This window comes from Perca fluviatilis, chromosome 15 (genome assembly GCF_010015445.1).
Source record: "Perca fluviatilis chromosome 15, GENO_Pfluv_1.0, whole genome shotgun sequence".
Taxonomy (NCBI): Eukaryota; Metazoa; Chordata; class Actinopteri; order Perciformes; family Percidae; genus Perca; species Perca fluviatilis.
The window spans coordinates 1519610-1544415 of NC_053126.1; the positions used below are offsets into that span (position 1 = coordinate 1519610).

The window sequence follows — 24806 nt, forward strand, 5'->3', positions numbered from 1 at the left end:
GTCCATTAACATATGGACTGTATGTAGTATTATTTAAGTGTCAATATTGATTAAAGTGCTCATACTATGCTCATTTTCAGGTTCATAATTGTATTTAGAGGTTATATAAGAATAGGTTTACATGGTTTCAGTTTCAAAAAACCATATATTTGTTGTACTGCACATTGCTGCAGCTCCTCTTTTTACCCGGTGTGTTGAGCTCTCTGTTTTAGCTACAGAGTGAGACATCACACTTCCATCCCATTTTTATTGGGAGTTGCACATGCGCAGTAACTAGGTAAGGACTACTAGCCAGTCAGAAGCAGAATATGAGGTCATGCTCTGACAGTAAATAGGTAAGGACTACTAGCCAGTCAGAAGCAGAGTATGAAGGCGTGCCCTGACAGTACCTAGGTAAGGACTACTAGCCAGTCAGAAGCAGAGTATGAGGGCGTGGCCTAACAGTACCTAGGTAAGGACTACTAACCAGTCAGAAGCAGAGTATGAGGGCGTGCCCTGACAGTACCAAGGTAAGGACTTCTAGCCAGTCAGAAGCAGAGTATGAGGGCGTGCCCTGACAGTACCTAGGTAAGGACTTCTAGCCAGTCAAAAGCAGAGTATGAGGGTGTGCCATGCTAGCAGCTAGGCGAGCGTTATAACGTGTGTTACAAAGTGACCCACGTTTGTGAACAGTGTTTTCTGTTGGAGATGGTAAGTCCCTTTGGGGTGGACTTTGGGCTTTTTCACTTTGTAAACCTATAACATGCACAAAAAAAGATATATAACACCATAAAGTTAAGGGGAAAAGCCAAAAAGCATAATATGAGCACTTTAAGTCTCTTTAAGGGATGTTTCTGGATCTGTGAGGCATCACACAGGTATTGACCATCTGGCTTCCAGTGTTTCTCACAAAGAGAGTTTTTCTAATTAAACGTCACGTTCTGGGTCTCCATGGTAACCTTCAGGAAGTGAAGTCACGTCTGATTTTAACCCAAACCTCCATCTTTTTTATCGACTTAACTAAGTAGTTTTGGTGTCTAAACCTAACCAAACTGGGACTGTTTCACAACGTTAACTAGGTGTTTATAATGCGTTCCATTTATACTCGCAATTCTGATTTTGTGAAGTCAATGTCGGAAACACACCCCCCGAGCTCGGAACTCAGATAACCATCGAGTACCCCAATTGCTAACACTGGCTAACCTGCCTAGAGCTAAAAACAATGAAATCAGACTTTTAAATGGAACGCATTCAACTCGGGTGCGACGTCATTCCCAGCTTCGGCTTCCGAGCTCCGAGGTAAATGAAACGCAACGTTAAAACCGCGACCGTTCCCTTCTCTGGTCTAGATATGAGGTCGGAAAACTCTCCTGTGGGTCGTATTAGAGGAGAGGAACAAACCACTGATATCAGAAAAATCAATGAATGGACTATTACTTTCAACCAAAGAAATAGTCCCTATGAACAATGATGTTCCACCTCTCTATTGTCCTAACTGTGTACCCTAACGTAGCCATATAAAGCTTTGTGGCTGTTTTGTTCTGCCCATTGAGGTTTCATTCAACCAGTGAGATTATTTCTGTCTCTGAGGAGCTCCGACTCCGTCTGACTGCTCGCTGTACAGGATGTATCTTTACTATCTTTGATAGTTCAAAATGTAAAAGGAAGACGTGCCAGTTTTCCATCAACAGTCGAATGAGTCAAACAAGCACAACTCGGTTAGAGTTGGCGAGGTTTCCCACCCGCCTGGTTTAGTTCAGTTGAATCACACTAGAGTTGGTTTCCCCGCTTGGTTCAGTTCGTTTGGGCAGGTGAGAACGTGACCCGACCTCTAACCGCCACAACTATGTATACTCTGCAAGTTTTAGCTGATGTCTCCTGTAGTCAGGTGTGTTTAGCAATCTGCAACACGGCAAAGCAGCAAACCTAGCAGCTTTAATGTTTCTCTCACAGAAACAGACTGCACTCAAGCTCGCAGTCACTCGCATCTCGGTGGTCACAGCAGCTGCAGCTAAAGATGGAGACAGACACCAGCAGAGCAGAACGAAGTCTCGGTGAGCAGAGCAGACACAATGTCTGGTTAGTCAAATGAAATGGGCTGGTTTGCCCATGGAGAACACAGGACCTTCTTCCTGCATTTCTTTCTTGCTCCCGCTCCCTGACACATCCGACCATCCGGAGTGAACGTTTTTGCGTGATTTGTAGTGATGCATTTTATTTCACTTGAATGTTTCTCCATGTGAGACAAATCTGAACCTATGGGGGAATTGCTCCAAGTTTACAAACTCATCAACTGATTCAGACCAGAGGAAACAAACTATAGGTGTGAAAACACCCTTGGGTGGTTCCTTTAAAGAAGCTTCCTCCATCTTGAGATCTCATGTTTTTGTGTGTGAACCAGTTTTTGTGTTCCCATCAGAGGGGTCGTGGCTGATGCAGACCTGCTGTCTCCGGGCTCAGGGCAGGACTGTGTGTTGCCTTCGAGGGACTCCAGTTCCCCAGAGAAGCCTGGACAGCCTTTCTATGAGCCAGCCGGTGTGTGATGGAGAACCCAGCGTTTCCCTCCAGCTGAGACAAAACCACCAGCACCTGTCTAAGAGAGAAAAGAAGCCTCCTTCGTGTTGGCATTAAAGGTTCTGCCCTGAAATGGTTTGCATCGTACCTCACAGATATGAGTTTTTTTGTCCACCTAGGGGATTACTACTCGACCACGGCACCTCTAACCTGTGTGGTCCCCCAACAGTCTCTTCCTTAAATCTCTTTTCTGTCTGACAAAACATTAATAATCCCACAGTTTTATTATAACACAAAACAGACAAACTAGTCTTTGTTTTTTTCCTCTCTTTTTCTTTTGTAGATATCTAAAACTTTTAATTATTTATCATCAGTAATTCCCTGTGGGTCTAACAGATTAATGGCCTGTTTGGCCGGTGATGTGTGCTCAGTGAACCTGTGCAGAGGAGGGATGCTGTCGATGGTTTTCAGGCTGCTGCGTGTCGACACAACGTTGAAGCTGTCGCTGCAGTCACATGACACATGGAGGTGATGTCTCGGGTGTCTGTTCTCCACCATGACGATGAGCCCCGCCCAGCCGTGCGTCAGGTAGTAACAGGTCATCCCCTCTCGACCCTGAGGTGGGAGAAGGATTCAGAGCCTTTACTGCAGTAAAAGTACTAAATCCACACTGTGAAAATACTCTGTTACAGTATCAATAATTAATCATTATCAACAGAAAGTAGTTCAAAGTAAAAATGTGTTGTAGCCAATTTAGATTTGTGCAGTGTTTGGATATACAGTAGTGTGTGTGATAGGTAAGTTAACTAGCAGTTTGTCATGTTTTTGAAAATACAATATTGTTTTTAACTGTTTAACTGAAATTAACCGGTCAAGATACTGTCAGTTTAAACAGTTAATCATTAACATCCCTTAGATAGATAGATAGATAGATGGATAGATAGATAGATAGATATAGATGGAGAGATAGATGGATGATGGATAGATAGATGGATAGATAGATGGGTAGATAGAGAGATAGATGGATTGATGGGTAGATAGATGGTTGGAGAGATAGATAGATAGAGAGATAGATGGATTGATGGATAGATAGATAGATAGATAGATGGATTGATAGATAGAGAGATAGAGAAATAGATGGATGGATGATAGATATAGATTTTGGGTTAGTTACAAATGCACAAAAGTCTCTTTTAGTGTCTCAGTCAGACACAGAAGGCTTTCAATGAACTCCAATGTAATTCCATGTGTGGCGATATCTGATGCTCTGCATACCCCTTTGGCGTCATTTTTAAACGTGCAGGGTAAAACCACTTAGATCGGGGGTGGGGTTACAAAACGTACGTTTACATGACACGTGGGACAAGAACAGGGCACGGACCCCAGCCTCCTGGGTGAAAGTAATTTCCAGTCTCTACCTAGTCTACCGTTGTCGCTCTTCATACTACGTCATCTTAAGCCTGGTTCAGACGGCAGGATAATTAGGCCGATTTTAGCCCCGATTCACCCCTCCCGACAATCTTAAGGATGCTCCGATTATGATAAAATAATCTGATCAGATATTTCTGCCGTGTGTGGTGTGTTAAGACTGCTCTCGTCTGCTTGGAAGGACGTCGGGACCACTCCGATCTCAAATCGGGGATATCCAACATGTTGGATTTTTTTGGCCCGATTTCTCCTTGTGTGTGGTGTCCCCCGGGAACAAACAAGCACGCAGCCTGTGGACTGTGGCATACAATAAAGTCGATGGGCATAACTACATCCACAACTGCAGTCCACCAGAGTACATGGAAACGAATATACGAACGTGTATTTCAACGGTAATTAATCTGTGTAGTACGTAACGACATTTCTATGAGAAAAAATAAGAACTCACCTCCATATCATGATGTAGCTGAGTATAGTCCATGCTCGCGTTGTCTCCACTTCTTTGACCATCGCCTTTTCTTTTGATAACGTTTTTTTTGGGTTAAAAACAAACTACAAACTATCGCCACTGCATCCGCCATGATTGTTTACTCTGAAGTCGCGTTTGATCTCGAGGGATTTTGCGAGATTTCCCGTCTGACCTGGGAATGCTCGGCAGTCAAATCGGTTCGTGTGTGATGTGGTGATTTTTCCGTGTGCTGCGCACCACACACTGTACCACCAAAACTGTTGGTTGGGATTTTTTATCGCCGTGTGTGGGGTCTCTCAGGATTGGAAAATCGACCGCCAATTTTAAAATCGTCCCGTGTGAACCAGGCTTTACAGCGCCACGGTTGAGCTGCTGTTCTGCCAGCTGCATCCCATACAGACGCTACAGGGTGGCTTGTGTGTCTGTGCATCTGACACTTTGCACCAGCCGTTCCATTGATTTACTACGGGGAAAGGCGGTGGTGCCCAACTACTGTATGCGCTGTGCTAGCCCTGTCGTCGCACACTGCTTGGATTTGCCACTTTGCGCTGCGCTCAAAGTTTAAATTATTTCAACTTTGACCTAGTTGCCGCTGACCTTTGGAAAGTGCAACCAATGAGATAACAGTATGTCGTTACCTAGCAACGGAAATAGCTTCCTTGCCACCCTTGATGACGTTTACCTGCGCTGCGCTTTGCTCTCCATGCTTTGCTCTGCGCCCTACCTAGTGGCGCGCAGAGTGGTGCTCAAATAACTTATCATGTGTAGGCGGCTTAAGAGCCAATAAACCAAGAGTCAGTATTTGACGAGTTTGGAGTGAAAACTATTGACCAATAAAGCATCATCACGCTGATGTTACGAGCTGAACGAGTGACTGCAGCATTACCTCGTGTCTGTCTCCTTTGGTTTCCGTCAGCTGGATGACAGCGTCGGCGATGGTGGTGTTGGAGGCTGTGACCGTCTCCACCATCACCAGTCTGGAGCTGTAGACTGCCAGCATGTAACCGGGCTCCTCTGATCCACTGCAGCTCGCTGAAAACACACAACACTGTGCATCAGTGGCTTATTAAAACATTTAAACAATATGCTGCAAATACATATCAGCTCTCAGTCTGTTTATTAAACTTCTTTACTCCTGCTCACAAACGTGAGAATAAGACAAGCAATACGTATGGCTCAGAATAGTTCAAACTCACTATTTGAAGCTGCTACTTTCTTGAAAGCTGTTCGCTCCAAATATACATTTAAAAGGTGTTTATACACTTTCTTTTGCACCCTCTGTCGGATGCAAACAACTAAAACTTTTCATCCCTTATATCATATTTTCCCTGTGGTAAGAAGCTTAACCCTCATCTGACTTTTTGAAGTCTCTGATTATCCATCAAATTCTCTAATTTCTGCTTTTTTTAAGTAAAAAATTAGGTATTTTTTCCTTCAAATGAGGTTTATGGACAGGTTTCTTATTTGGGGACATTGGGAATGAATTGGATCCACGCATACAAAAACTATCATTTAATTTCACCAGATTGTGTCTCTTAATATATATGTGCAGTGCCTTTGTTATGTTTTATGGGCAAGTCCTATCACATTATGGGTCGTATGTTTGCTTCTTGAGAAACATTCAAAAGTAATTTAAAAATAAAAAAAAGAGGAAAAATTAACTTTATATACAGCACATTTCATATAAATGGCAACACAATGTGCTGAGATGAGAATAAGAAAGGGTTAAACAAGAGACAAATCAAAGAATAAACTAATAAAATATATGGTTAATATATTACAATAGATGCTGTTTTAGGTAAAAGCTATTTTTCTTCCTCAGATCTTCAGGAGAGGAAAGTATGGCTAAAAGAGACAACTCTCTTTTTCTTGTCTTTATCTCTAAGTCTATTATTGGGACAAGCGTACGGACAGACAACCGGAAAACATGCAGATAAACACTTTTAAGATTACTTTTTTTTTTTTTTCTCCCTTTATTTGATAGTGACAGTGGATAGACAGGAAAGGGGGGAGAGAGATGAAGGATGACACTCAGCAAAGGGCCGCAGGTCGGACTCGAACCCGGACCACTGCAAAGGACTCAGCCTACATAGGGCGCACGCTCATACTGTGTGAGCTAGAGGTTGCCCCGGCATAAACACTTTTAATGAGAAACGGCGTGATGTTGGAGCTCTTACTGGTTGCCTCCGTGCCAACGCTGTGCCAGTGGTTGAAGGCGCAGCAGAGCACAGCGTATTCTCCCGGCTCCAGCATCACGTCGCAGCCCACAAACCTCCTCACCGAGCGGCGGCTGTGAGCCAGCACGCGGCCGAGCGTCGGCGCCCCCGATCTGTCATAGGACACCCGAAACAACAACACGCACAAATCCAGCAGGTGGCTCTCTGCCGTGTCCCATCGCCTGAAGACACAGCAGACACAGGAAACGGAGACAAGATGAGTTTAGACACAGATCAGTCTGCAGCCATCTGTATCTACTTCTTTTATTACCTTAACTGTTTGCACCATGTCTCACATTACGAGGACTCTCTGACTCATACTCTGTTTAAAGGTGACACAACAAATGGTTTCTTTGTTTGCCAAAGTTTTAATTATGAATCAAATATGACTCCAAAGAAGAAGACAATGTGCCAAGACGAGGAGAGAAAGGAAGCTATAAATGCTGCGTTCCAAATAATATTACTTTAGTCTTAAGATGGAGAACGTTTGCAGCTATTGAGGACTTTAGATTCTGGATTTCTCAACAAGGGAGAAAGAGGAGACATCATTTTAAGAACTATTTGAACTTTCTTTTAGAAAAACAACTTCAGACACAAAACATAACTTCTTAATATCTTGAAATAAACAAATATTACTTCGTAAAGTTCTTTCAAGTCATCTATCTCAAGTCAAAGTCAAGTTTTGAATACCAAGTAAAAGTTATTTGTTTATCAATGAAGTAAAGCAAGTCTCAAGTCCTCAAATTTGCGACTTGAGTCAGGTCGTGTGACTCGAGCCCCCTGCGTGTAGCTACAGGTATGAGGCATTGCGCGGCAGGTGTAGCGTTGTCCTACCTGCTGCCCTGCTGGAATAGAGCCAGCTCCATGGCCGTCCTCTCCAGCACTGTGATAGACACCAGCGTCACCGGGACGTTGGCTCCTCGGGGGAACATGCCCGGCGCTCGCACCTCGTGCCAGTCGGAGTTAATCTTACAGATATCCACTGAGTCAAAGTACCTGGCAGGGTCAAACACACACTCAGAGACATGTGTGACCGCATTAACACATCTGATAAACATTCATTTTGTTGACGTGTCAAAGGTTTTTACAGAGGTGATTTAGGATTATTACTTTTTATCACTCCCTTAATCAGAAAATACTGTCAACAGCCATAAACAATCCATTTCCTCCATGTTTTTATGTAGAAAATGCTGTATAAATCAGGCTGTGAATGATATCTGAACAAAGCCCTGAGTGAAAAGCTTCAGAATGTAGAGAGGAATGAAAGGAAAGTTTGGTGTATGTTAGTGAAGTGGAGATTTCTGACTTCCGCAGTTGATAACAGACATTAAGACAAATACTTTTTTTAAACTTTTATTTTTAAACATGCAAATGAGGCATTATCTAATGCTAGCCTTTGGTGAATTTAGGAGAAATCTACATACACAAATAGACAAAATGCAGAAAAATCAACATCTAAATGTGTATTTTGGATGTTTTTTTCCCCACTAGTCAGAAAGAAGATTTATTATGGAAGCAAAATAGCCCAAAACCTAAAATTGCAAATGATGTTTTTGTGTGTAGTGTCTCCAATTAATATCGCTTTTCTTTTCTGACTTAGTCTGTGTGGACTGTTTTGCTACAGTCAGAGACGGTTTGGAACGAGACACCCCAACTTGGAGTAGTTTCCTGTATCTGTGTCACGTGGGCTTGGCCACGCCTCTTTAGGAGACTAGCGGCAGGTCCGAGTGTTTGATTCCAATGGGAGAAGTGAATGTGAACACAGATTATGAGAGATTCTTTCTCCCCGTAGTCACCAAAGTAAATACTGGAGCCATTTCTCACAAGCCACATATCTCCAGAACATTCTGACACTAAAATGTCATTTTTCAGACTGACTGGTAATACAGAGAAGCTAATGTACGTTACGGTTTCTGGGTTGAACGACATGTTTCCTTGGAACGGTTTGGAACAAACTTTGAGTTATGTTTTCTCTCGTTTGGTGGGTGTGTCAGAGAAGTTACCCAATCAACAACAACGTGTATGTAAATGTAATAAAAAGGCACAGCAGGGTGTTCAACGCACCACAGTTTCAGTAAAAAAAAACAAAAAAACATTTAACGTATCTACCTGATAAAATCCCAGAAGTCCATCCAGAACAGGCCGTCCTCGGCTCGCTGGGCGCACAGCTCCCTCTTCAGGTGTGGAGGCCAGTTTGGCCAGTCGTCCGCCCAGCTGCCAGTCCAGGAGAAGCGGCCCCATGGGTTTCTCAGCTGCAGTAACCTGAAACAGGAAGCAGATGTCAGATGCTGCATTAGAACAAATACATCTCAAAATATAGCATGAAACAAAACAGGTGTACGAATGTAAAGTTATGCGTTTACAGAATGCAAAAGGGTTCAACTCTGGGAGAAATATTTTCAGATTTAGTGGGGCGAGTCATTTACAGTATTTCGTTAAAAAAAGCAACACAGCGGCTGCTGCAAAAAAGAGAGAATTTGCGTGGGAGAAAATTGCTGCTAGAGTAAATGCGTAAGTTCCAATATTGTGTATTAATACAATATTTAATCATAAGTATAATATTACTGGTGAAAAGGTATTGAACCTATAATTTATAAAAGTACTAGTTCTACTAATCCCATTCTGAGGCTGCAGCAACATCATTAACAGAATTATTATTCATAATCTTTTATTTCAAAGGGTTTACATCATTCACCTGCAATCCTTTGGAACATCTTTTTAATGTCCCTTTTAATGACCCTGGTTTGTGTCCTGGGAACATTACAACAACGTTTAAAAACACGTTTCAGAGTGAGTCACACTCTTCTGACAGCGCTTTGTTACAGTGGCTTTACTAATATGCTCCACCAATGTTAAACCAATGTTGTAAAGAAAACTGAAGTTTGCAAAAAAACGTAATGTGACACAAAGAATGTGCTGGGGTGTAGAGCATGTCTACGATGGGTGACGGTAGCGATATGAGGACGGATAAGGTTATGTAGGCTACATAACTGATCGACTGGGAAGAAAAACGATACTGCGCAAATAGGTAGTTATATACTGTATATATATTTTATCATCTCTCAGATAGACGTATGTTTAACCTCTGAGAAGTCATACAGCTTCTTCATCAACGGGATCCTTGACTAAAGGAAATGTCATGAGAAATAAAATGTTTTATAGTCTAACGTTACCCATCTAGTTAATAAACCAACACTGTTTTTTGTTATTCATTAACTGACTCTGAGGTTAAGATACCATAGTAACTGACTCTGAGGTTAAGTTACCATAGTAACTGACTACGAGGTTAAGTTACCATAGTAACTACGAAGTTAAGTTACCATAGTAACTGACTACGAGGTGAAGTTACCATAGTAACTGACTCTCTTCTGTTTCTCTGAAACAGAAAACTCAGAGTTCCCTCATCTCATGGTTAACTAACTCAGAGTTTCCTCATCTCACGGTTAACTAACTCAGAGTTTCCTCATCTCACGGTTAACTAACTCAGAGTTTCCTCATCTCACGGTAAACTAACTCAGAGTTTCCCTCATCTCAGGGTTAACTAACTCAGTTTCCTCATCTCACCGTTAACTAACTCAGAGTTTCCCTCATCTTAGGGTTAACTAACTCAGTTTCCTCATCTCACGGTTAACTAACTCAGAGTTTCCTCATCTCACGGTAAACTAACTCAGAGTTTCCCTCATCTTAGGGTTAACTAACTCAGTTTCCTCATCTCACGGTTAACTAACTCAGAGTTTCCTCGTCTCAGGGTTAACTAACTCAGAGTTCACTAAACCTGCTTTCTGAAATGGACCCCTGTACTTCTCCTGTGAAACAAAACAGACTTAACTCCTCACCTGTGACGGTCTACGTTTTAACTCCTCACCTGTGACCGTCTACGTCTTAACTCCTCACCTGTGACTGTCTACATCTTAAATCCTCACCTGTGACTGTCTACGTCCCTCACATCGAGGACAGAGTAAGCATGTCGTGGACGTAAACCCAGGGACTCGTACTCAGAGTCATCCACCTTCATGTTCCCTCCTCCACACGACGCCCCCATCAGGAAACTAGCAGCACAAAAGAAAAAGACTTTAAAAACTAAGAACTAGCCTACTTCAGTGTTTTCAGAGACGTTCCCTGACACTCACCCTGCTTCTTTGGAGCTCAGCATTTTGGCCCAGATGAGGTCTGTGTCGATGGGTTCCTCTTTGGGGTTTGTGGCGCTGACCTGGAGGACAAGTGACTCGCAGGGGGCCCCGGTCAGCGTGGACAGACCCTCGATGGCGCGACCTGCCTGCAACGCAAAGTAGGAGCCGTGCAGCTTGGCCAGAGCTTTTTCAATCAGAGCCACCCAGAGCTGCTTCCGCTGGGCCTGGAGAGGGAACAGGAGGGAGAAAGGAGTCATTATCTCCTGTACCACAGCCTTACAATCACATCTGGAATGAGCAGACGAACCCTGCACATTAAAGGTGCCTACAGTGCACATGAGAGATAAAAATCTGAGGTAGAGCACAAAGTGCAGTGCAGGAATACACCATCATTGCTTCTCGTCACTGAGCTAGAGTCCACATATTTTGCATTCAGCACACCGTTTGTTTGGGTCTTGTTCTATGAAGTTTCTATTAAATAGCACAGCAGCTGCTAGAGGGGGCGACATGTTTGTTGTCCTCTTTCATGTGTGGCCGTGCGCAGCAGATATGTTTCCTATTATGTATTCTGTATTCCGTACGTAGGTTGGTTATAAGTTACACAGGTAACCTACAGCAGACGTTTCCTCAAAGTAAAGATTCCTGCATCTCGAGTCTGAGTCGAGTCTGAAGTCTTTTGAGGACGAGTCACAAGTCAAGTATAAATTCACTGTGTGTACGATGTGAGTGCGACTCATTTAGCTTTAGTCATTTAGCTGACATTCTTTTATCCAACGCGACTTACAATTGTTCTCTGGAGCAACTATGGATTAAGTGTCTTGCTCAGCGACATTGATTGATGTACCGCAGTGGGAATTGAACCCAGATCTCCCACACCAAAAGCATGTGTCATAACCACTGCGCCATCACCACCACCACCAAGACAGAGTCTCAAACGCGAGTCCCTTTCTCTGGCAGAACAAGGTCAAAGTTGAAATAATTTGAACTTTGAACGTAGCGTTTGGCAGCAATTCCGACCTCTAAGACCCAAAGTAAATTCTCTTTTGCACAATATCATGCTGGAGAGAAGGAAGAAGATCACATTCATAAAGTATACCTCAGCGTTGAACAATGTTGGGTTGATGTGTGGCTCATTTTGAAATGTGTTGTGCTGTATTTAGGTAACCTGAGATAGGGGGACAGACATCTTATGAAAGTTCTATCAGGGTCGACCACGATAGCAACCAGTGAAAAAAAGCCCATCTGCAGCAGTGACTTTCTACAAATGCCAGTTCCTTGTACTTCTTCACTTTTACATTTCACTCTGCCTGTTATTTTGAAGCAAGTCCATGTACTTTTGTGGGTGTTTTGAGGAAACTAGAAGCTAAAATATAACTTGTTATGGAACTATGGGGGACTAAAATCAATTGTGCATAACATATTTACTTCTGCCTGATACATAAACAAAGAGTTGAGTGTTTGGAGTTGAACGTTTCACCTGAGAGAAGAGGAGGTGGCCGCTCTCGTCACATGGCAGCATGTCGTCCACCAGCACTGTGGTCCATGAGCCATCTTTGCACAGACGCACCTGATATGCTCCTTCAGCACACAGCGAGCGTGTCAGCATCACTTTCTCCACCAGCTCAGGACGTTCAGCCAGAACAGCCAAGGCACTCAGGAACCTGTTCTCCAAAACATGCAGAGACACAGTTTCACAACCCTGAAACCATTCGGAGCTGCAAGCCTCTTAGGCTACTATACTATACACTACTCCCTTCGCTTCAGTAAACAACAGCAAACTTTGAGCTACACGCTGAAAATGGCAACTTTTGGACTGTGCAACAACCTGCTTGGTTCTTTCAGGGAATGATTGTAAAGATTTACAAAGAATATGTTTACGGCATTTCCTCTCTAACTGGGATGTGCTAGCATGTTTGCCCACTGGTTATAGAAAAGATAAAGACACGGATAAAACAATTGCTGCTGGCCAGTTCTCCATCATATATGCATCACCAGAAGCATTCGTTGGAGACAAGAGATGGAGAGCCATTTTGCCAATGCCAAACGTTTAATAATGTTTGTTTTGTTTTCTTTTGCGGGTTGAAAATGTTCCACCAAAACAAGTTCCTTCCTGAGACTATTTAGCAGAGCCACCGTCGCTGAATCCTGAGCCTAGCGCCCAAGACGATTGGGATTGGTTTAAAGAAATGCAAACAACCCTGAATGTTTTTTCTTCTGTACCAGAATGCATCGGTGGTGCAGCCAGACTGTAGTTATGGAGTAAGGTTTGGCATTACAAGACTACCGTGGACTTACCAACAGTTACCCAGAAGCCCCTGCAGGATGTCGGATGGCCGAAGCGTGCGGAAAACAGACCACTTCACCGCGCGGTCTCTGAAGTTGCAGCTGTTGATTTCTCGAGGGCGAAGCCACTTTCTGACACGATGTTGGACGCTGTCGTCTACTGGGAAGCCCACGGACTTCGGACCAGGAGGGAAGCTGTCGTCCACAAACGTCACGGTGTTCTGGGACCGAGCAAATCAAATCACAGAAACAGTTGAACCTCAAGTGTGTTGCAGAACAGACCTTATATTTAATATTCAGATTCATGAAAGTCACTTTTTTTGCATGTGGCTGGAAATGTTTAGTACACTTTAGACTCGATGTGTTTTTCTCATTATTCTTATTGTTTAAGATGCGTCTTTTGGGTTATTTGTATAGTTGTCTTCAGGTGCCATCTAGATTGTTTTTAGGATTAGATCTTTTATATGATTTTATTAGAAAAGTTATTCATTATTTTCTGATTTTATGGCATGTTCGGGTTATCTTTTTTCGTACATTGTTTGTCTGTAAAATATTGTTGTTGCCCATGCTGGCAACAAACAATGGGACACGACGGTTCAGGAGTTGAGGATTCCCCGGCTGTAAACATGTGAATATGTGACAACTCGGTAGGCTACAGTATGATACTGTACGGCTAGAGAACGCTACTGAAAAAAAAGGTAGAAGTAATCATTTCATTTGCAGTTAGAAACATAGAAACAGCTTAGTCAGAATATTGTCTTTTTCAGAATAAGGGCAAAAACTGGAATACTATGTGCATGTAAATGCAGTCATTGAAGCTCAAACATCCCAGTGAAGGAACAAAAAGCTGAACACTGTGAACGTAAAGGTTAACCTTGGACAGCTTGGAGTCGTGTACAAACCTCTCTGCAGAAGCTGACGATGTTCTCCCACAGCTTTTTGGCCTCTCCTTCATCGCTCTGTCGCAGCACCTCCACAAGCATGCTCTCCTTCCTCCTGGAGCACAACGTGGCTTTCAGCTGCGCCGCGTGTCGCTGAGGAGTGTGGCACGCCACGCAGTGTTTGGCTTTCACCTCGTTAATGAGAGTGCACGCCGGACACGACCACTCCTCCTCCACCGGCCTGTTGACGGGGATGACACACGGCGGGAACGATGCGGAGGCATCCGGTGCAGGGGACAGTGGGGACATTTCCTCCTTCAGGATGCTGAGCCGTCGGCCGGCCAGCAGCTCCGGCTGGGCAGAGAGATGCGAGACAGCGAGCGTGGACGGAGACAGACTTAAATTTTGAGTTTGACTGAGGCAACCTTCTGGAGGTGGCACCTCTCTGCGGCTGCAGGGGAGAGGGTTATTATGACCTGAAGACGCTACGCTTGTGTTTGAATACGAAGCTTCTACGGGTAAACAGTCTCCTCTGGTTGAAATGGAAAGGGACAGCGCTCCGGCCGCCGGCTCTGGATGCTGTACTCCCGTTTGATCTTCAGGCATGAGCAAAGCGTCGGTGGGGATTTGGGGGAGAGACAGTTTGCGTGGTCCGCCACACGCAGAGCAGGACATGGAGGTAGGGGTGTTTTGCAGAGTGCACCTCAAACACTCCCAAACCAGGCTGTTTATAACGACATCCTCCGGCTGTTTTTCAGCGGATGATGGCCTCAGGGGACCGGAGCAACTGCTGGAGCGCTGAGGCCGAGGCTGGACCTCAGATGACCCCCGGAGGCGCTCCAGAGTGCCAGCGTGGCCGCACAGAGAGCAGGCCAGGCTGTCGGGGGGGTTGGCCAGCGTGCAGCGCGGGCAGGACCAGCGAACTTCCTCCTTGCTGGTCCCCTGACACATCCACTGTGCGTGGCTGTCGGGTCTCCGCCGAGGGGCTTCACAGATGGAGCAGCGGGGGGCGCCTGCTGCATTGAGGAAAGTGCAACAGACACAAGCCCACTGGCTCCGCTGCATCGGCATCGAGCCGGAGGAGAAACTGCAGACAAAACACAAAACTTCAGAATCACAGGATTCATACATCCTGTGTGATATTATGATATTCTCTCTTTTCTATTATATGACTTTCATTCCATATTTTCAGACTTAATTCAATATATTAAGATTTTTATTTCATATGTTTGGGTTTCATTCCATATATTCAGACTTTCATTCCATATTTCATATCTAATGGCGTTTTTCCATTTCATGGTACCTGCTCGACTCCCCTCGACTCTACTCGCCTCAACTCGACACACTGTGCGTCCGCTTTCCATTGCAGATTTTAGTACCGCCTCAACATGGCTGGTCGTCATAGCGACTGCCGCGGGCGTGATTTGGTGGCATTTTACTTTCCCCGACTCTTTTCCTGGTTCTCCTTCTCCATAAACAACATGAAATCAAGGAGAGTGTTAACTTTTACTGGTCCAGATTTCCCACCGTGGTCAGAAAGAACAGAGGAGACACTTTGTTTCTCTTACTACGACTCTAGAGTCACTACTCGCTCCGGAGCTAATCGCTGTGACTCTCTCACTGATCCCTCGCTCTATCAGCCCCTCCCCCCACCCCCACACACACACACCCACACATACACACCCACGCACGCACGCCGGCTTGTTGCACACACCAGCGGTGTAAGAAGTATAAACATCAGGCCACTTGTATGCTACGGAGAAAGCTCTGTGTTGGTTCAGGACACCCCCCCTGTCGCTAGCAATGATAACGCAGTGATCAGAGATGATTCTTTCCAACCAATCTGTAGTCTGCAGTTTTTACGTCACCTTTTAATATCGCCTCAGCTCGCTTGGAACCTTGACTCAGGTGGTACTAAAAAAAGTACCTGTTAGCAGGTACCAGGGACTTTTTTTCGTAACGGAAAACCAAAAAAGGCGAGTAGAGTTGAGGCAAGGCGAGCCGGTACCATGTAATGCTAAAGCGCCATAATATGCGAGGAGGAATCAAGGACCTTTTCCGGTTTGAGTCTCACCAAATGTCGTTTTTTTTTTTTTTTACTTTTGCTGTTGTGTTTTGTGAAATGTTGTTGAGTTCTTTTGTGTTTGGGGTACAAACTCAATATTTCAAGAAACTAACTCATTATTTTAAGATACTAACTCATTATTTCAAGAAAAGAACTCATAATGACTTACATATCTTTTTTTCCACACTGGTGGAAAATGGCTTCCATACTTTTGAAAGGTTGCCGGATAAATAAAGTATTCTGAAATTATGGGTTTTGTCCTTCAGGGCCACTGTATTAATCAACCCCCATCCCTCTCATAATCAATAAACATGAAGTATTTTGCTTTAATTGATACATAAAATACTGTTTTTTTATGTTTTGTCATCCTGAAATAGTTTTTTAGAAGATGCTATCGATGTGTCAAGAGAATTACTCAAGGTTTTGGGCAGTTCCCTGCTGACTCATATAATAACCTCCACTAATATCTACTGATAACAAGTAGAATGTGAAAAATATGAGAACTGTCTTCAGCTCAACTGGTTTCATGTAGCTGTAAACTCTCAGGAGGATAGAAGGAAGAGAAAGCTGAAGAAGACGAGGGGGAAATTCCAAATATAAACGGATGCATTAACATTTTTCTATACCGTGACTTGCTCGGAGGAGAAATTAAAATTCATGGATTTGGAAATTATACCAAGAAGCTGCTGTAAACTGTTTCTCACAGATGGATAGATTATAAAATATTCATGATTTCTCCCAGCAGTTTCGCTGCCACCAAGCTCAGTTTACAGACTCTTCAGTTCTTTGTAAAACACTGAATTTGGTACAAAAACACATCTAAGAGTAATGTTCCTCGTTGTGCCCAGACGCAGATTATCCGCACCCAGGGAGAGATTCAGACCGGAGGAGCTGCCTGTGGGACGTCTGTGTGGAGGCTGGCCCACATTTTTTAAGTAGCTTTGGCAGAAAGCCGGAAACTTCCAGGGGCAGAGCGACCTGGACGAGTTACTGCAGACCAAACTGTTGCTAAGACGCACGTGTTCCTGTGATGCTGGTTCTTCTAAAAACTGTGAATGAAGCAGAGATACTTTGTTGGTTTTTACAAACTCCTACAACTACTTCTTACAAAATACTCTTTAACAACACATATACACATTAACTGATGGGCATCTCCAAACGTCTCTGCAAGTTTTAAAGTTAAAATCTGTATCTGTTTAATCTGTAGCTAAAAGAGGTTTAAAGGAAAGATTAAGAAATACTTTGCTAATTTTGCTGCAGACACTTATTTTTACCTTTTATTTATTATATGTGATTGTATATATTCAAGTTAATTTCCAGATACAGACTTTATTATTTCAGTCTAAAGGCACACAAATGTATTTACATATTTTCTGGAATATATTATTCTGCTTATTAACCCTTTCAAAGTTTTTTATCAGAAATATGGATTTCTTTCAACCAAACTGCCCCAAAATGAACATGGATGCATGGATGTACATTGTATGGAACGTATACAATGTTCTTCACATATAAAGATTACTTTCATAGAATTTTGGGTGTTTTATTCAAATTTATAGCATTTGAAAAACTGTTTAATGGTTTCGAACGAGTATCCTGACTAAACTTTCACATAAACCAGTCTGGGATTCAGTCAACATCCTGTGAACTTAACTATTAGTCAAAAACAAATCCTAATTCCAACGTTCTCATAATAACTAACAGGATCTTTTTTTCCATATTTTTGAAAGGTGCTGAATAAATAATCATCATATATCATGTAAATTAGGTTTTATAACATGCAGCTTTGTTAGTTTTATTGATTAATACAATATGTTTTTTCTTATATATTCCAGCTTCAGAAAACAAGTAGATGCGTTTAAAATCAAAAAATAATCTCCACAAATACACCTGATATTTAGAGAAGTTCAAAGCAATTGAGGTCTGACTTGAAATGAGACTTCAAAATCAATTATTTTGGTCCATTCTGATCTTTATGCATCAAACGAAATATGAGGAGCTCCCTCTGGAAAGCTTCTCCAGACTCTCATCTACAGTCCAGTCATCAGGGATTCCCCCGGTCGCATTACATTTCCTGTCAGAGAGGAACTTGACTCCTGCTAGGACTGAGTCTGATGGACACTGGGACAGTGTGGCAGCGGAGGAGACTTACACTAAACAGAATATACACCGAGCCTGAGACGGTGACACAGCAACGATTAATAACTGGAGATTTGAACCAAATTTGGGAAGGCTGAGGTTTATTTTGTATCGAACAACACCTGAAAGATTCATGACCTCATTCTGGAGTCCAGGACGCCCACACGAGTGTAGAATATAAATTAAACATGCGCTTCATTCAGCAATCACAGTTAAGGTGCAATGTGTGTTGTGATGACTTAAATAAATCATAATTTTTACACGCAGAGTTAACGAATAAACAGGACCATCTTTATATATTACCAGGGTGGTCAAAATTAATGCAAATTCTTTTTAAACCCACTATTTTTTTACGCACGATTTACGTGCGCACGTTATCTGATTTGGGCCGGATTTGTTTTCTTTTTCTTTTATTTCAATATGTTTTTAAGGTCCATTTAAAATGAAAGTCACTTTTTTCAAGATACAAAATTATCATTCTCTGACCCCTAGACAGGCTCCAGTATGTCCAAAACTCTGCCGCCAGGGTTCTCACCCACACCACACCAAGACCTGGTAGCACATCACCACAACCCTCATCCTCATTCCTGGCATGTGGAAAATGGCCCAGATCACCCTGATTTTTAAGTCTGATGATCCAACCAATGTTTCCAACTACCGACCAATTGCAATTCTCCCAACTATCTCAAAGTTACTTGAAAAAGCATTATATAATCAACTGGTCAATTACCTTGAAGACAATAATCTGCTCAGTGATCACCAGCATGGCTTTCAACCTATGTGGTCAACTATGTCGGCTCTGCTGCTTTTTACTGAGCAGATACGTGCGTCTTTAAATAAAGGCCAGATTACCGGAGCTGTATACATAGATTTTCGAAAAGCTTTTGATACAGTTAATCATCAAATTTTGTTAAATAAACTTCTTACCTACCATTTGTCCTCATCTACAATAGATATGTTTCTATCATATTTAACTGATAGATCTCAGACTGTAAGAATTGGCTTAGTAACATCGCAACCACAAGTGTGTTCTATGGGAGTTCCACAGGGCAGTATTTTAGGTCCTTTACTTTTCCTTATGTATATTAATGATCTTCCTCATGTGTTCAATTTTTTTAGCTCTCTGCTATATGCTGATGACACTGTTATTTTTCTGTCTGGCTCAAATATTGATATAATTAATCACAAACTTAACACAGATCTCCAACATTTACATAACTGGCTGCAAGATAATCATCTAACACTTAATCTCAAGAAAACAGAATGTATGTACTTCTACTCATCTAGGAGACATTTATCCACATCCAATCCCATTACGTTTTCTAATCAAAAACTTTCAGTTGTATCCACTTATAAGTATCTTGGAGTCTCTCTCGACTCACATCTCACTTATTATGAGCATGTCCAAACCCTAACCAGAAAGTTAAACCAAAAGTTATTTGTTTATAGTAAAATTAGACCATATTTGCTGCTCTCTGTCTCAAAGACTTATCTTCATGCCATCATTATGTCCACTTTGTCGTATTGTTTACCTGTTTGGTCAATCACAACAAATGAAATTCTTGAACCAGTAATAAGACTCTATAACAAAGCCTATAAGCTCCATGTCAGGCTTCCTGGATGGACTCACCACTGTACTGCACTATCTCTGTGTAATGCCTTGTCATTTCAGAATTATAAATTAAGCCATGGGATAAAATTGTATTATCAAATTTTAAATGGTCACACTGCAGATGCTCCGTCTACGTTGGTTCCAAAACCCAGTTTAAGGTCCGAGCGCATTACGAGATCTGCTACAAATAGACTTTTGCCTTTACCGGCTTTTAGAAACTGTTATGGACAGAGATCTTTTTTCTATGTGCTCACTAAAGCCTGGAATGCCATTCCACAGCACATTAGAACTTTAACAACAATAAGACTATTTAAATTAACATTTGCTCGCTATCTAATGGAGAGGTATACCTGTGACAATTGAGTCAGCTTAATGGCTTTGCCCTGTTACTCATTCTCCTGGTCCGTGTGTTTGTTACCGTTTTGTCTAGGAGTTTTTGTTGTGTATGTGGTGTTTATGTTCTGCAGAGCAGGAACCTGCTGAAAATCAGTTTTATACTGAGTCAGGCCCGATTGTCTTTAATCTTTTCCTGTTTAAAAAATAAAAAATGAAAAAATCCACCTTCACTGGCTCCCAATTAAGTCCAACATCACATATAAAATCCTCCTTCTCACCTACAAATCACTCCAACGCTGGCCCTCCAGTAACTCTCAGACCTCCTCCATCCATACACCCCACCCTGAAACCTGCAGTCCTCACATGCTGGCCTGCTCTCCGTTCCCCACACCAGACTCTGTTCCTTTGGAGACAAAGTCTTTAGTGTTGCAGCCCCATCCCTCTGGAACACCCTCCCTGCAGATATCCACTATACGACATCCCTGGACATTTAAAAAAAAAAACAACTCCTGAAACACCACCTGTTCACCACAGCCTACAACCTCCTTTACCTTAGCCACAGTCATTCTGTAAAAAGGCGCTATATAAATAAGTTATTATTATTGTTGTTGTTATTCCGCTACGCCCTGAACTGCTACAACTTTATTTCTAGTCATAGTTCCACTATCTTTATTGTTACCATAACTACCACTGTTCGTCGTACCAACTGCTATATTTATTATGAATCATATTTCTCTATATCTCTAGATCCGTATCAGTGTCTGTGTCCAATCTGGCAGCGATAGATCCCGCCTACCAAGAGCCTGGGTCTGTCCCGTCAGACACCGCCTACCAAGAGCCTGGGTCTGTCCCGTCAGACACCGCCTACCAAGAGCCTGGGTCTGTCCCTTCAGACACCTCCTACCAAGAGCCTGGGTCTGTCCCAGGTTTCGTCCTGAGAGGGAGGTTTTCCTCACCACTGAAGACTGAATGCATGCACTTGGGGGAATTAATGGAATTTTTGGGTCTTTGTAAATTATGAGTGTGGTCTAGACCTACTCTATCTGTAAAGTGTCCTGAGATAACTCTTGTTATGATTTGATATTATAAATACAGTTTTAATTATTCCAAGATAATAAGTCATAATAATAATAATTATTATTATTATAATAATACATTTTGAGATCTGGATTCGATTCCCATACGTGGTTAACGTTGTGAAACGGTCCCAGTTTGGTTAGGTTTAGACACCAAAACTACTGAGTTCAGTTGATAAAAAGATGGAGGTTTGGGTTTAAATCAGACGTGACATCACTTCCTAAAGGTTACCACGGTGACCCAGAATGTGTTGTAGCTCCGATTGTCCCCTTAAGTTAAAATAACTCTCCGTTTACTTTTCTCTTCTAACGGGACATGACCCCCAGTCTCCTGTGAGACAGACCTGTGTTTGTCTGACACCCCCCCTCAACCTGCCACTTTACCTGGACTTTTGGCACTGTAATACTTCCTCACCTTACTTCCTGCTTTCCGTCAGAAATACTACGACCACTAGAGGGCTCCACCACTACAGACCTAAATATAGGTCAGAACTACTACGACCACTAGAAGGCTTCACCACTACTAACCTAAATATAGGTCAGAACTACTACGGCCACTAGAGGTGTTAATAAAGGTTTAAAAAATAAATATGTTTTTTGGGGATGACAGCTTGTTTGTGTCATACCTGCGCTCTCTGTGCCTGCTGGGTCTGTGGGTCTGCCGAGGGAGGGAGGTGCTTTGGCTGCTCCTCAGACATCCCATGATGGGGGATGGGGGCAGAGCTGCACCCCTGGGGGGGGCATCATCACCCTCGGCCTCGTCAACGAGGGAGGAGGTGGAACCTCCCATGATGCTGCTGGTTCAGGAGGAAGCGCCCTGAAGGAGCAGGAGGCAGATGGAGAGTCGGCATTATGATAAAGGATTCACTTGTTTCTACAAAAATCCCAAATATTCTTTGATTTCAACTTCTTAAACTATACTATAGTGTTTTTCAGATAAACCATCAACTTAAATATCTACATGTTAATATGAGTCATAATTGCTTCTTGAACAAACTACTTATGTGGGCGTTTTTTCGGGGGGAGGACAGTCTCATTGACACACACACACACACACACACACACACACACACACACACACACACACACACACACACACACACACACACACACACATATATATATATATATATATATACAGTACAGGCCAAAAGTTTGGACACACCTTCTCATTTAATGTTTCTTTATTTTCATGACTATTTACATTGTAGATTCTCACTGAAGGCATCAAAACTATGAATGAACACATATGGAATTATGTACTTAACAAAAAAGTGTGAAATAACTGAAAACGTATTATATTTTAGATTCTTCAAAGTAGTCACCCTTTGCTTTTTTGATAGCGCTGCAAACCCTTGGTGTTCTCTCAATGAGCTTCATGAGGTAGTCACCTGAAATGGTTTTCACTTCACAGGTGTGGTTTGTCAGGGTTCATTAGTGGAATTTTTCCCTTATTAATAAAAACAAAGGGTGGCTACTTTGAGGAATCTAAAATATAAGACATGTTTTCAGTTATTTCACACTTTTGTGTGAAGTACATAATTCTATATGTGTTCATTAATCTTAGTTTTATCTTCAAAAATCAATGTAAATAGTCATGAAAATAAAAAAGCGCATGAATGAGAAGGTGTGTCCAAACTTTTGGCCTGTACTGTACATACACACATATAACACACACACACACACACACACACACACACACACACACACACACACACACACACACACACATACATATATATATACACACACACACACACACACACACACACACACATACATACATACATACACACATATATACATACACACACAAATACATACATACATATATACACATATATATATATATATATATATATATATATATATATATATATATATATATATATATAATCATCTCAAATTGATCGCAGGGCCCTGAATAAAATCATATCATGGCAGACTTTGTGATATCAGCAAATATCGTATTGTGATGAAACTCGATATTCAGAGCTGCATTAGTGCGGGACATTGCTCAGACTGTTGAACAGACAGATGTCATGTTCTGCTTCAGCTCCTCCACAGTTTGGTCCTTGAACAAGGACTAAAATTCTGTGTGACCCCTCAGGAGCTCCAGCTTCAGATGTGTGTGTGAGACAGACAGAAAGACAGACAGACAGACAGACAGACACACATCTAGAAACAATGTTCTCCAGCTCTATCAAAGATAACTTCTTGTATTAATATAAAATTAAATCTCAAAGCATGTCTCCTCCTGTGTCTGGTTTGTCTTTTATCTGTCTTTGAATGACAAAATAAAACATTACCATCAACACATTAAACTAATTCCAGGGATTAAAAGCGAATGAATACTCCGTGTGTGGTTTGAAGAATGCACACAGCCAGAGGGAATTCCTTTCTCTGTACCTCAATGCAGATGCTTCCTGCTGATAGTGAAGTTAGACTTTAGGTAAGCTGCACCTGCAGTACAGCTGCTGGCTGAATGATAAACTGCAGAGGGGCATGAGGACATTTAAACAAACAGCAGCAGGACAGGGGACATTTGGACTCACCTGACTGCAGACAGGACACTCTGTGGAAGAAAGGGATGAATAATCCTGCCAGCTGTCTGAGATCTCCATGCATCCTCTTTCATTTAAGCCCCGATGTGCAGAGTCACCACTGCTCTCCTCTCACTATCGCTATCACTGTCAAGCCGCTGGGAATAAAACACACTTCCTGTCAAAAATTTCAAAATAAAACTACTATTTACCAACACAGGTTGCAACATGTTTTAGTACTACAACCTAACGTACACAGCCAGCAGGTACACAGAGCCGGAGAAATACATTTCTTTCCACCAAATCCACTCGTCTGTGCAAACATACTTGTCAATAAAAATAATCCAGATATACATTTAACGTCTGTAATGTAAAAAACTCAGGATTGCAAAGGTTGACGAGGACAATCTTTTCAGGACTTATAGTAGAGGTCATGACATGTAAGTAAAACTAATTGGGTCATTGTTAGACTTTACAATCCTGAGTTAGGGGGGTGCAGTCTTATTTTGGCAAGACTACACCCCATAACACATTACATACATTAAATATGAATCAGATTTGTTTTTATTGACAAGTATCTTTACACAGACGAGTGGATTTGGTGAAATAAGACTTAGACTTCTCTTTATTGATCCTTTTGGGATGACTCCCACAAGGAAATTAGATTTCCAGCAGCAGATTTTAGCATCTTACAAAACACTCTTTAAATAGAAAAAAAGATAGAAAAAAATACAGTATAAGAATAACAATAAACGTTTAGCTAAATATTTTTACAAAAAATAAACAAACAGTAAACAACAATAAACTACAGATAAATAAAGATAGATATATAGGACTGTGTATGGTATTTTGTTATTATACAGTTAATAAATAAATGACATTTATCATAAATTAGCAGTTAAGAGCATTTAGAGTGTCCAGGTATGTATGTGAGTAGATTATTAATAATTTATTGCACAGTATCCTGTTCTGTCCTCTTTACCCTATTTCCTCCTCCCCCCGAGTGAGGAGTTGTAGAGTATGATGGCATGAGGGACAAAGGAGTTCTTGAGTCTGTTGGTCCTACACTTGGGAAGAAGCTATTTCTGTGTCTTCACGTCGGGTGAAGTCCTATTTCAGTCATTTTTAATATACA

At 42.1% G+C, this 24806-nt stretch overlaps 1 protein-coding gene across 1 annotated transcript; it reads right to left on the reverse strand.

Annotated features, from left to right (window-relative positions):
- Nucleotides 1-776: 776 nt before the first annotated feature.
- On the reverse strand, nucleotides 777-23801 carry LOC120573930 (calpain-15-like). Its single transcript, XM_039823845.1, has 13 exons — nucleotides 23684-23801; nucleotides 21755-21945; nucleotides 13922-14987; nucleotides 13032-13240; nucleotides 12214-12397; nucleotides 10737-10960; nucleotides 10530-10655; nucleotides 8716-8868; nucleotides 7441-7602; nucleotides 6568-6788; nucleotides 5277-5422; nucleotides 2930-3108; nucleotides 777-2572 (listed from the first exon to the last, which is right to left on the reverse strand). The coding sequence occupies exons 2-13, from the start codon at nucleotides 21916-21918 to the stop codon at nucleotides 2395-2397; spliced, it is 3012 nt and encodes a 1003-aa protein (XP_039679779.1). The 5' UTR covers nucleotides 21919-21945; nucleotides 23684-23801; the 3' UTR covers nucleotides 777-2394.
- Between the last annotated feature and the right edge of the window lie 1005 nt (nucleotides 23802-24806).